Genomic DNA, 12,505 nt, shown 5'->3' on the forward strand with positions numbered 1-12,505 from the left:
CCAATGGCGGCCGCGGGATTCCGTGCCGGGAAAGCGGCGCTCCGCCGCCCCGCGTCCCCGCCGCCGCCCGCCCCGCGCCTCGGGGCCCCGTCCGTCCCGCGTCAGAACGGAGCCGTCCTCCGGAGTCGGCGTCGCGGCGGGGCGCCGCCGGCTGAGAACCGGCGGCTGACTGCGAGCTGCGGGACGCCCGGTGTCCGGGAGCGGCTCCTGGCCGAGCCGGGCAGCCCCGAAAGAGAGGGACCGACCCCGCCGATCGAGACGCGTTCGAGCCCGGCAGAGTCGGGCGGCCGCCTTCGGTTCCGGCTCGGCTCGGCTCGAACGGTCAGCAGCGCCGTGCTGAGCCGCTGCCCCGCAGGCGGAGGACTCGACTGCCGTTTTCTGTATTCACGTCTGTCCGAGAAGAAAGCTGGCGGCGCTGGCGCTGACCAGGGAGAGGGAGGCCGGGGGCCGGAAAGCTCTCGGGCTGCGGCTCCAGGGCAGGCAGAGGAAGTCACGGCGCTTTGCTGCTGAGTTCGTTACCCGACGAAGCCCGACGCGGGGGGGCTGGGCAGACAGTCTTGCCAAAGAGGCCCGTGCTACAGCAAGATTGACAGCACGACGCCTTTTGTTCCCCTTGAGCCCTGGGCAGGCTTCGGGGCGAAAACCAAGAGGAGAAAGAGGGCAGCGGCTGTTCCCCCGGACTGCTCCGTACATTGGTTTACTCTGTGCTAGAAAGGCTGGAGCTGCTTGCAGCGGCTCTGGATGCCTCACTCGTGGGATGGATGCATTGCTGTGCAACTTCCCCATGGCTGGGAGGGGTTCTTCAGATCCTCCCTGCAAACGGGGCTCCCCAGTGACTGCGGATCTGGCTGATGGTAAAGTGCTGGGGCAATTGGTCGTGGATCTTTCTTCACCACTGTGCTCACGTGGCAATGAGTAGGCCCACTGCCTTGCTTATTCCCTTTACTGCTAAGCTTCTCTTTTGGCTATAGACGCTGCCAATATTACTTTGGTTTTATTTTGTCATAGGCAGTAAAATAAGCCTATCCCAAAGACGTTGGTGTCTTTGTTGCAGCTGTTGAGCCCACTGATTGGCACAACAGCATTAACACATGATGGGCACGTAACTTGGACATCAGGAACGTGACTTCAAAGGCTTCAAAGCATCGGGAATGTCTCCTTTGGAGAGAGACTGAGAGGTTTGGGCTTGTTGAGCCCGGAGAACAGAAGGCTCATGGGAGACCGTGTGGCTGCCTTTCAGTACACGGGGCCTCACAGATCACCCTTGCTGAGGGTGAGCACTATTCCCTCATCGAGGACATTGATGAAGATGTTGAACAAGACCGGACCCAGCACCGACCCCTGAGGAACACCGCTGGTTACAGGTCTCCAACCGGACTCTGCACCGCCAACGACGACCCTCTGCGCTCTGCCAGTCAGCCAGTTCTCAACCCACCTCACTGTCCACTCATCTGTCCACACTTCCTCAGCTTTGTCATAAGGATGTTGTGGGAGACGGTATCAAACGCCCTGCTGAAAGCAAGGTAGACTACATGCACTACATCCACCCAGCCAGTGACAACATTGTAGAAGGCTACCAGGTTGGTCAAGCATGCCCTCCCCCTTGCTGATTACTCCTGATAACCTCCTTTTCTTCCGGTTGTCTGGAGATGGCATCCAGCACAAGCTGTTCCATCACCTTTCCAGGGACAGAGGTGTGCCCAGGTGGCCAAGAGGGCCAACAGCATCTTGCATTAGAAATAGCGTGGCCAGCAGGAGCAGGGAGGGAATCATCCCCCTGTACTCAGCCCTGGTGAGGCCACGCATTGAGCACTGTGTTCAGTTTTGGGTCGCTCACTACAAAAAAAGACATTGAGGCCCTGGAACGTGTCTACAACTTCCTGAATGGAGGCTGTGATGAGGAGGGGTTTGGCCTCTTCTCCCAGGCAACAAACAGGACCCGAGCAAATGGCCATAAGTTGTACCAGAGGAGGTTTAGGTTAGACATAAGGAAGAACTTGTTCTCTCAGAGAGCAGCCAGGCACTGGAATGGCTGCCCAGGGAGGTGGTGGAGTCGCCGTCCTTGGCAGTGTTCAAGAGGCATCTGGATTAGGAGTTACAGGATATGGTTTAGTGCTTGTGGTAGCAATGGTGATGGAAGGATGGTTTTTTCTCCTTTCCTTTTTCTTCTTTTCTTCCCTTCCTTTCCTTTTTTTCCTTTTTTCATTTTGTTTTCTGTTTTCCATCTTTTCTTTCCCTCTCCCCTTTTCTTTCCCTCTCCCCTTTTCTTTCCCTCTCCCCTTTTCTTTCCCTCTCCCCTTTTCTTTCCCTCTCCCCTTTTCTTTCCCTCTCCCCTTTTCTTTCCCTCTCCCCTTTTCTTTCCCTCTCCCCTTTTCTTTCCCTCTCCCCTTTTCTTTCCCTCTCCCCTTTTCTTTCCCTCTCCCCTTTTCTTTCCCTCTCCCCTTTTCTTTCCCTCTCCCCTTTTCTTTCCGTCTCTTTTCATCTCTTCCCCTTTCTTTCCTTTTTTCATTTCTTTTGATTCATTTTGTTTAGTACTTTCTTACTTTTCATCTTTTAGATTCCTTTCTAAAAGAAAAGATAGAATGGGAGACAATAATTAAAGAAACAAAACCTGCTTTGAAAGCCATGGGGCCGGATGGATTGAACCTTGGGGTGCTGAGGGGGTTGGCAGACGTGGCTGCCAAGCCGCTCTCCATCATCCTTCAGCAGTCCTGGCTAATTGGGGATGTGTCCTGGCTGTCCCTGAACGTGTTTAAAGAGCTCTGGATGTGGTGCTCAGGGACATGATTGAGTGGTGGGTTGTTAGAGTTAGGGGAGTATGGTCAGGTTGCGGTTGGACTCGATGATCTTTCAGGTCTTTTCCAACCTGATCCATTCTATGATTCTATGGATTTAACAGCAGCGTTCTTGTGGGAGCTGCATTGAGACTTGCAGTGTCTCTGGGTCCCCAGAATTACTTTCTCCAAGCTGATTCGTAGGTGCTGGCACTTCTTTAAAGCAAGAGCAGCTGCTGATGGGAGGAAGGTAGTTCCGGCTCATGAGCTCCGCAGCATCTCCCAGGATGGTACCAGAGGAGGCAGGAATGATATTGCAGAAGATGAGAAGCTCCCCAGCAGGAAGCCAGAAACCCTGCGGGAGAGTCAGAGCACGTGTGGATGCCCAGGAGGTAATGCAGCCCCAGTATTTGAGAAGCGCGTGGCCATGGAGCTGCGGCCCAAGAACAGAGCTATTCCGCCTTTGCAGAATAGCTGGCATCCCAAGAAGGACTCGTCTGTCCTTGTAAAAAGCAGGGGGAGGGCACGTCCAAATGCTTGCTGGTTGCTTGGGAGCTCAAATCCTCCAAGCTGGAGGCAGCCTGGGGGTAACATCTCCTTGGTCCGATCGTGCAGCACCTGAGCAAGAACTGGCTGCACGAGGGTCATCTTAATTTCTCTGTTCTTTTACTTAAATAAACCCGTTGGGAGACCGTGGTGTTGGTTTCCTAAAATTTGGATCTGGGAGGTGAGCACGCCCTTTGCTTATGATGGAAGCACAGAAGTGATGCGGGCACTCGCTGAGGTCACAGTCATCGCCGAGGTGGGAGCGTTTGTGGCACAGCCGGTGAGCAGAGCTGGTGCTCTGGTGAGCGTGCTGCACGCAGAGACTGAGCTGTGAGCTTTCCTTGAGAGATCACCCTGCGAGAGCCCGTCGGAAGCACCGCTGCGGCGTGTGCGTGAGCTGGGCGCAGCTCAGGCTGAGCAGGCCGAGCAGGTGAGCTGGGTTTGGTGCTGGGTGGTTGCTGGGAGGTGTCTCAGCAGGAAAGCTGGGCTGGGGTGGGCACGCTGCATCAGCCCTCGTCCCGGCTGGCGGTGAGACAGAGGGAGTTTTCTTCAGGACAGCAACACCAGCCATGTGCTTCAAGGCGCGTAACTATTGAGGAGATGGAGAACGCTTGCTGTCAGAAATCATGGCAGCTGTACAGGAGCTGGGTGTATTTTGGGGACAGTCCTTGTAACCAGCTGGTTTCGAGACATTGCCCTGCCCGAGAGTCTAAACTGCACAGCAGAAGAATGCTGGGAAAATGCTTCTTCCTCACTGTTTTTCACTTGCAGGTTCTTTCCTTAGGGTTCCTTTTTCCTTTCCAAAAGGAGATTTTGGGGATCGAGGCACTTGAAGAGAGAGTGAAGCCAGCTCTTTCCAACAGTGCGGGCAGTCCCTGTGGAGAGGACCCCGGGAACTTGAGCTTCCCCTGAGACGTTCCCCAGCATGTCTCAGCAGGGAGACGGACGCAGTTGCCATCGCTGCTTTGCGCGTGGAAAGGTATGGCTGGGTTTCTTTCGCTTGGGTTTCTCCTTTCTCTGGTTTTGGAGGGGAAGGGGTGGAGCAGGGGGAGCCCTGCTGGTCCTTTGTTAGCTCAGTAAGCGGCTGGGTTGTGCACTTGCAGCAACAGGACAGCATTGCCAGGCTCCTTAACCTGCTGGGGCAGGGTGGGAGCAGAGAGCGGGCACTGCCCTCCTGCCAGCTGCGCCTGGTTATGGTTTGCCAGCTGCCCTGGGTTTCTGCTGAGAAGTTTGTTCTAGCTGCCTGCAGTAGTAAAGGGTGGGGAAGAAATAGTGGTGAAGAGCTAAGGCTGTGTACGGTAATTTTGCATGGGTTGAACTGTGGCACCTGAAGTCACTGTTTCCCTCGGAATAATGCTGGTGTTTGCAGGTGTGTTGGTTTAACCCCCCGAAGTGATGTCTGAGAGCGCCCGTCTTCTCCACCTGAACGATGAGAAAGCTGGATATGCCCAGAAATTGCAGCGCGTGCAGATGTTGTGAATGCGCTCCCAAATGTTTCCGTTAGTGATAACTAACGTCTCAGCACTCTGATACCCATCTCTGGCACCATCTGGAACGCTGCATCTCTTTGCAAACGTTGGGTGCCCGTTTCCATGGCCCTTTATTTCTCTCCTCAGAAGCAGCGCGGCGCGGTTCCCTGTGCTAGGGAGCAGCACCCAGCAGGCTGCCAGAGAACCAACAGCGCCTTGCAGCGCACAGAGGGACGCGATGGGGACGGACCATCCTTAGCACCACGCAAAAGTGAGTCTCTGCAGTCCTCTGTCATGAAGTATGGAAGAATGCATTTTAAGTATTACTTCTGAGCGGTGCAGCACTGCAGGGATGTCCGGTAACCATGGTGGAAGCATTAGAGAGGCCGACAGCAACAGATGGCAGCAGTGAGACAGAAGTGTGTGTGTAAGTGGTGGTGCTCAGAGCTGAGTGCATTCCCTGTAGGGACAAGAAATCCGTGCCTTGACTTTTGCAGCTGATAGCGTTTTGTGTGCTGACGCAGCTTTGCTCTGCAGCATGCAGAGCTGTCAGGCAGACTGGGGTTCCTCTGCTGCCACCTGAGCGGGAATGAGAGCAGTAGTGCTTTGTGCAAGCGCACTGCAGTTTAACGATCAGTTTCTGTTCTGGCTGTAGAAGAGTGTCTTTTGGTTTTTGTGGTGGACGTGGGCTAACAGGACAGTGCTGCTCCTGGTGTCTGTGAAATCAACACACAATCTGTTGTTGTAGGGACGGAGCCTGCGCGTCCATGGAATGGTGCTGGGCTTGGGGGGAAACGGAAAGCCTCCCCAGGTAAGAAGCTCTTGTGAGCTGTGGTGTGGGTACCTGCCTCTAAATAGGGCTGCATGAAGGGCTGTGTGGGATGGAGGAGAAAAGAAGGGGCACTGCAGATCTGTGCTGACTGCAGAAATGGCACAGCGTTGTAGCAGCAGAAAGGCCAATTGAAGAAACTACGCTTGAGGAGCAGAAGTTTGTGGTTGGCTGTGCTAAAATGCTCCTCCAAAGAGATGCTCTTCATGTCTTTCTTGTTTCCTTTCTGACAGAAGCTGATGCAAGCAGGCTTGCAGTGAAGCGCAGCCTTGCAGGAAGCCAGGGGAGGAGCATGGAGCGTGGCACAGCCCCCAAGAGAGGTACAGACACACAGCAGCATCTGGGTTTGGTGCACTGTCTTTCTAGTTAGGCTTTCTGTCTGTCCTTTCCTGGGACTGCTGTCGTTGCGTGTTGCTTGAGATCTTAATCCCTGGGGATTACAGTTGCCTTTCCTGTCCCAATTGGAAATGGCCCACAGTTCAGCCAAGATCCCAAGGTCCATTGCTGTGAACACTCGAGAGTTCCTAGCATTGTGGCCCATTTTGCAGACCGAAGGCAGTGTGTGACTCTCTTTTAATCTTGCTGCTTCCCCTTGCTTGATTTGAACAGGGAGAGGTGCTGAGCCAAACGGCAAGATGTACGCGAAAGCTCCTCTCCAGGCTCCAGGAGGGCTTCCTGGAACAGCAGGTCCCAGCAGAGGGGAAAGACCTTCCCCTGCAGTTGACAACCACTCCCTCTCCAAGACCATGGCTGCAAGAAAGCACAAGGGAGTGGAGGAAGAGGAGCAAAAAGCAGAGCTGTGGCCTGCCAAGAAACAAGTGAAGGTGGAGCGCGATGGGGAGAAGGCTCAGAGCCCACATCAGAGCAGAGGCGGTGTGCCAGCTCCAGCAACACACCCTGGGCCTGCCCCAGCGCTGACTGAGCGGTTCCGGACCTCAAAGCGAAGAGGTAGGAAGGTGCTGCAGCTGCCCTGGTGAGGTGCTTCCCTTATCAGGTGCATGGAGTTTGCTTAGGATTTGCTTTGCTTTCTCCTTCTCTCTGCGGAGAGGGGAAAAGAGTAGAAGGCTGCCGAGTCCAATGGCAAGGAAGTGCCAGAAAGTGTAACCCTCTCTTTTCCCATGAAATCCATGACGGCCTTCTGCTTGTCCCACTGGAAATACCCTTCCTTGAGAGGCTTCCTAGCCTGTTTTCATGTACCCATGTTTCCGCGGTTTTGCTGTTGACAAACTGAATTTCTCCCCTCTTTCTCTATAGCAAGACGACAACGACAAAAAGAGAGGAGAGCAGAAATGAAGAAGGCTGCTCTGAGAGCTGCCGCTGCACGTGCAGAGGTGAGTCCTCGGTGAGCACAGACACGGCTCTTGTTGTTCTCTGTCTGTCAGACGTGAAGGGGATTGTAGAATGCTGGGGGAAGCGGTGTCCTACTTTGACGCTCGCTTTCTTTCTTTCCAGTCCTCCACAATGAACAGCCTTGTGGAGATGATGGAGAAGCTGCAGCTGAAGGACTGAGTGGAGGAGCATCAGAAGGCAGCGGCTTCGTGGCAGCAGCCCAACTTGGCACTCTGGTTGCAGTCCATCAATAAACAATTGGAGCTTTGTATTTACAAAGAGCGCATGGCCTGATTTGTCCAGTGGCACTCAGTGAGCTGCTGCACCACCTCCTCGTTATTCCACTCGCGGCGCTGGGTCAGAACTCCCACATCTCCATCAGGGGATGCTGCAGGTTATAGAAGCAATGGACGCACCAGTCCTTGGCCCTGCCCATAAACGCACTGCCTGCAAAGCACGTGCACAGAACTGCAAGTAGCACGGCCTGAGCACAGGCGCGCTGAGTTAGAGAACAGCTGTCTCGAGCTGTCTGAGTTTCTCAGGGCAGCACTGAGCAGAAGTGAGCGTGTGCCCCTCACCCTGCAGGCGTCTCTGTTGGGGGAAGAGAGGCTCCTGATCCCAGAAGGCAGAGGTGTTCTCCTGACTTCTCTGCAGTGCTACCTTGCCTCATTGTCCCCCCTCTCTTCAGCCGTTTTGATGCTACTTTTCATCCTTTGGGCAGAGCTTGAGTCACTCTCATCATCGCACAGCTTTGTACTGAGCGGTGTGGAATTTTCTGGCTTTGCTCTTAAAAGCCTAGGCTGAAAACTGCAGCGTGCATGCTTAGTTTACATGGGGACATGGGGGGGGACATCCCCTAACCCCCATTATCGAAAACACACAGGAATACAAGGCAGTCAAAGTCAGCGTGACCACCACAGTTCTCCTGGTGCATTGGCCACCTTAGACTGCAGTCTCTCTGAACATCCTCACATCTGATGATGCACAGTTCCCCCATTGCACTGACCCAGCCCCTTGTGTGGGACACACACGGGAATACATTTTGTTTGACACAGTCGTGATCCCTGCTGTTGCAGTTCACAACCTCGTACTGACAGTGGAAAGCAGAACTGTGGAAGCCATCTGTGCCTTCCTCTGATTAACATTCATGATTATGTATTTAATGATCATTAAGGCAATAACTTCTAAATTAAGTTCCTTTCTTAAACAGGAGCAAATTGAGTATTACAAATACGTTACAACAAAGTCATGCAGCATTAAGCAGTCCATAATTCTATTCATGTTTTAAAATACTCCTGAACTCTGTGAACATATACAGAGCCCATTCAGGAATCTGTTCTTTACATCATTATCATTTTTTTTTCAACAAGAAAAGCTTTCTCTCTCTCACACACACCCCTGTGCACATAGCTTCCTTGCTAACCTTAAGTCTTACAAAGAAGTGAGCCTGGGCTAAAACCCAGAACGGCTCTCCTAGAAGCTCAACAACTGCAGAAAGGCCAAATGCCACAACAGCAGCCCGATGATAATGAGGAACCACAGACAGAACTTCTAGGAAGTGCAGCCAGATGAAGGCCAAGAAAACAGACCAAAAAAACACCAAGAAGGACTCTAAAAAGGCAATGTAACAGCAGTCAGGTTTTCTCCAGCAGAAAAAAGAACAGAAAGGAGAAAATCTGATTAAAATTTCTCATGCTGGTATACTTTCCTTATTTTTGAAGAGATCTGATGAATTCATTTCTATTGCAACTCCAAGCTTTGGTGTAATACCTGTAACTACAAGTTGCCACGTGCAGCCACAAGCTTTGATGCCAAGTGCTGTGCCGACCTTCCAGCAATGACAGCGCAGTCAGCAGAAGAAAACACGCCCGCAGCCCAGCCGTGCTGGCTGCCAGCAGCACTGCAGCGCGATGCCCCTTCCAGCAGCGGCCGCTGCCAGCAAAGCCGAGCAAGGCACGCGGTGCAGACACGCACTGCCTTCTGCTGACGCTGCTTCAGGACCTGCAGCCTCTGCCAGAGCGCGGCAGGTTTCACAGCACTGCAGCAGGGCGAATCTGACCCCCCCTCAGATCCCTGAGCTGCTTGACGTTCAACTCGCAGCACGTGCTTCACATCGCTCAGGCAACACGGTTTGCATTTTAAATCGCGCTGTTCTAGGAGGAAAATTGGAAACGGAAACGTCTTCCTCAAGCGAGCCCTCGGACAAGAACGAGCAGTTAAAGAACAGCCGAGGAGCTCTCACGTCAGCCACAGCACGTTGATGGACGCAGCCCAGCTCCGCTCCGCGCCGCCGCTCAAGCGGGCCCTGCGGAGCGCCTCCCTGGCCGGGAAGACGGCCGTAGAATAGAGCAGAGTCAGCCCGGAGGAGACGGGAGGGGAAGCGCACAAGCGGTCCCTCGCTCGCCGCCTCTGCAGGCGCCCGTCATTAACCCGTCCTGCCACGCGAGGCCGCCCGACGAGCGGAACCGAACGCGGCCACGCGAGGCGGCTCATCGCCGGCTCCCGCAGCCAGAAGGGGAGGACAAGGGGAAATGGTTTTAAGCTGAGGGAAGGGAGATATAGGTTGGATGTCAGGGGGAAATTCTTTACGGAGAGAGTGGTGAGGTACTGGAACAGGCTGCCCAGGGAGGTTGTGGATGCCCCGTCCCTGGAGGTGTTCAAAGCCAGATTGGATGGGGCCCTGGGCAGTCTGGTCTAGCATTAGGTGGAATGGTGGTGGCCCTGCATGTGGCAGGGGGGTTGGAGATTCATGATCCTTGAGGTCCCTTCCAACCCTGGCAATTCTGTGATTCTGTGATTCTGTGAAGGCATAACGGCGATCGCCTCACGCCGACGACACCGAGGAGCTCCCTGGAGAGGCAGCGCAGCGTCAGGGCGTTCAGCCCGAAGGCGGCCGCCCGGAACAGCACCTGCGGAGGAAGCGGGGCGGGAAGAGCCGCCGGGGGGCCGGGCCGGCTCCCACGGGCGCCGCCGAGGAGGGCGAAAAGCGGGAGGGGACGGGGGAGCTGGGGCGGCCCGGACCTGCAGCTGGGCGCTGGAGGAGCCAGACGGGCGGCCTGGCGCGGCCGTGGGCACCGGGCGGCACGGCGCCGTCGGGCCGCGACGCCGTCAGGCAGGGCGGGACGGAGATGCTCACTATGCCCGCCCCACCTGCTGCGGAGGCCGTAGCTCTGCTTCGTTCGGCGCTTCTACGGCCGCTCCACCCTTGTGTCCGACAGCGGCCGCTGGAAGCGCGTTCGGAGGAAGAGCAAACGGTGCGGCCGGCAGACGTGATTCCGGCTCCCTCGTGACGGAGCGCGAGCGGCAGTGCCGGTCGGTCTGGGGGTAGAGAACGATAAAAGCAGACTTTATTCACAGTGGCAGTGTCTCCTGCAGAGACAGTGTGACATCTTTTATGCCCTATTACCCGTTGCTGATCTTTCCCTTGCCTGGTTCCTCATTGCCTGAGTGCTTCAGGTTCACAAATCTTCCCAGTGCTCAACTAAACACACAGAAACCAGTTCCACATAAATTGTTGCTAGCTAAACATGTACTGCTAATTATTTAACTTCCGACGTGCACATTCATCACTCGGCCATTATTTCTGGACATCTCGTTCTCAGATAGGGATAAGTTTGGAAGAAGGACAGAGGCGAGTATCCTGATGCCCGCCTGCTGCATCCCAGCCTGCCCACAGAGTGATACAATCCGGCCTTGTGTGGAGGCCCTGGCTGCCTTGATGGTTGTTAAGTCAGTTTTTCTTTTGCTGAGGGTTTCTTGTCCAAACTGAACAGCCTTACAACGCGCTTTCTAGTCCACAATACTATAGCCATTCTATTCACAGCATTTAAAAACTAATTCTTGGTTGCAAAACTGCAATAATCACATAATTCAGCAACTGTGTTTCTAAAATATGCTTCTAAAATATCTGGTGTTTCTGCTTTTACATATCAGCTATTTCTCAGGACAAGTTACAAAATACAAACACATTGTGCTCTACTTCTTCAGCTCAGTTCCCCCTTTTCAATATCTAATGCAGAAACAACATTCCATTCCCACAATTCCCCCAATTTGTCCCTCTTTTTTTCTTTATGCATGGTTGATTTCTGCAATTCTTTTCTATGGTACAGTTTCATAGACATCTTCCTCTTCTTCCCTTTCTTCATTCCCCATCTCCTCTAAAACCACCATTTTATCCGAATAGGAGTGCTAGCTCCACTGGTGTTTGCTTCAATAGTGCTGTCTCGATCAATTGCTGTCCCAGTCCCTTCACACAGCAAGTGATGGCCATCAGGGCTCCTGCTACTATAACCAAAGAAGTAAATATGGACACAATCATTCCTTTCCGTTTACCAAACCAAGACTCCAGCCATCCAGAGATAGAAGTATTTATTGCTGAATTCTCTGCCAATTCATTGGCAAGGGTGGTAAGACCTTGCAGTGCCTTAGTTCTTGTGCCATGCAGAGCTGTATTATTGGCCTTGCCTTGAAAGTCTCCAGGCATGGGGCATCCACCACAACAGCAGGCAGCCTGTTCCAGTGCCTCACCACGTTCACTGTAGCAGATTTTTTTTCCTTATATCTAACCTAAATCTACCCTCCCTGAGTTTCCCCAGGGAAGTGGTTGAATCACCATCCCTGGATGTGTTCAAAAGCCATTTGGATGTGGTGCTCAGGGACATGATTTAGCGGAGGGTTGTTAGTTAGGGTAGTCTGGTTAGGTCATGGTTGGACTCGATGATCTTTAAGGTCTTTTCCAACCTGAGTAATTCTATGATTCTATGACTCTATGGCGATGAAGGAGCAACCGTGGGTACACGCTGGGCTGGAATCCATTTCCCCCTTTGAGACAGATGGGACCCATCTGCAGCCATCAGGCCAGCTGCCAAGCAAACCACCCCATGGGCAAAGAAATCAAAATTATTGTGATTGCAGCAGCCTCTCAGCTACATATTTATGAGATGGGTTTTCCTGCTCCTTTCAATATCCCTTCCAATCCCCTGCCACTGAAGGGATAGTGGAAAATACAAGCTCCCTCTACTAAACACCCTTGGCCCCTGAAGTCCTTTTTGTTAGTCCTCAGGCTTCTGTCAGCAACTCCATTGCTGCCGGCCTCAACTGTCACTAATGGATAACAATCAGAGGGGTGAACCAGACAAGGAAGTTTCCTAGAAATAACCCTGACCTGGGCGCCAGGGAGGCAGCACACCTCCCTGCTGTCCTTCTTGGCTGAGGCAGTCTTGAGCTGTGGAGTCAGCTGCCTCACCCTAAGAAACCTCATGGGTGGGCCTCCCACTGCATCCTCATGCACCTCTCCCTCAAGTCCCAGAGCCTCAAACCCATTACACAGGGGCACCGATGGAACTGAGGTAGGTCAGGATGGGGGTTGCCGTGATGCCCAGCTGAGACCTGCTTCCACTCCTCCTCTTCCCTTAGTGCATACCAAACCCATGTGTCATTTCTGTATTCCACAAGGCACCACTCAGGGAAGGCACAGGGATTGCCAGAGCAACAGTGCATCAGCAAGTCAAGGGGATGCAGGGAGCAGCACCTGGCTAAGTGGGGGATGCCAAAGCATT

The 12,505-nt window shown here is 53.6% G+C and overlaps 1 protein-coding gene across 4 annotated transcripts; it reads left to right on the plus strand.

The window, feature by feature from the left end:
• The first annotated feature begins 69 nt into the window (after positions 1 to 69).
• On the plus strand, positions 70 to 7,220 carry LOC149913432 (zinc finger CCCH domain-containing protein 11A-like). 4 transcript variants are annotated; one of them, XM_090129719.1, is made up of 8 exons: positions 70 to 1,580; positions 2,979 to 4,299; positions 4,937 to 5,060; positions 5,538 to 5,600; positions 5,852 to 5,938; positions 6,228 to 6,566; positions 6,873 to 6,949; positions 7,071 to 7,220. In XM_090129719.1, the coding sequence occupies exons 2-8, from the start codon at positions 4,246 to 4,248 to the stop codon at positions 7,125 to 7,127; spliced, it is 801 nt and encodes a 266-aa protein (XP_089985845.1). In that variant the 5' UTR covers positions 70 to 1,580; positions 2,979 to 4,245; the 3' UTR covers positions 7,128 to 7,220. The 4 variants fall into 4 exon arrangements, with proteins under 4 accessions (XP_089985845.1, XP_089985846.1, XP_089985843.1 ...); XM_090129720.1 differs by lacking the exon at positions 70 to 1,580 and adding an exon at positions 1,716 to 1,792; XM_090129717.1 differs by lacking the exon at positions 70 to 1,580 and having other exon boundaries at positions 2,456 to 3,750; positions 4,092 to 4,299.
• The last annotated feature ends 5,285 nt before the right edge of the window (positions 7,221 to 12,505 follow it).

Source organism: Phasianus colchicus, chromosome 37 (genome assembly GCF_987193195.1).
Source record: "Phasianus colchicus chromosome 37, bPhaCol1.hap1.1, whole genome shotgun sequence".
Lineage (NCBI taxonomy): Eukaryota > Metazoa > Chordata > Aves > Galliformes > Phasianidae > Phasianus > Phasianus colchicus.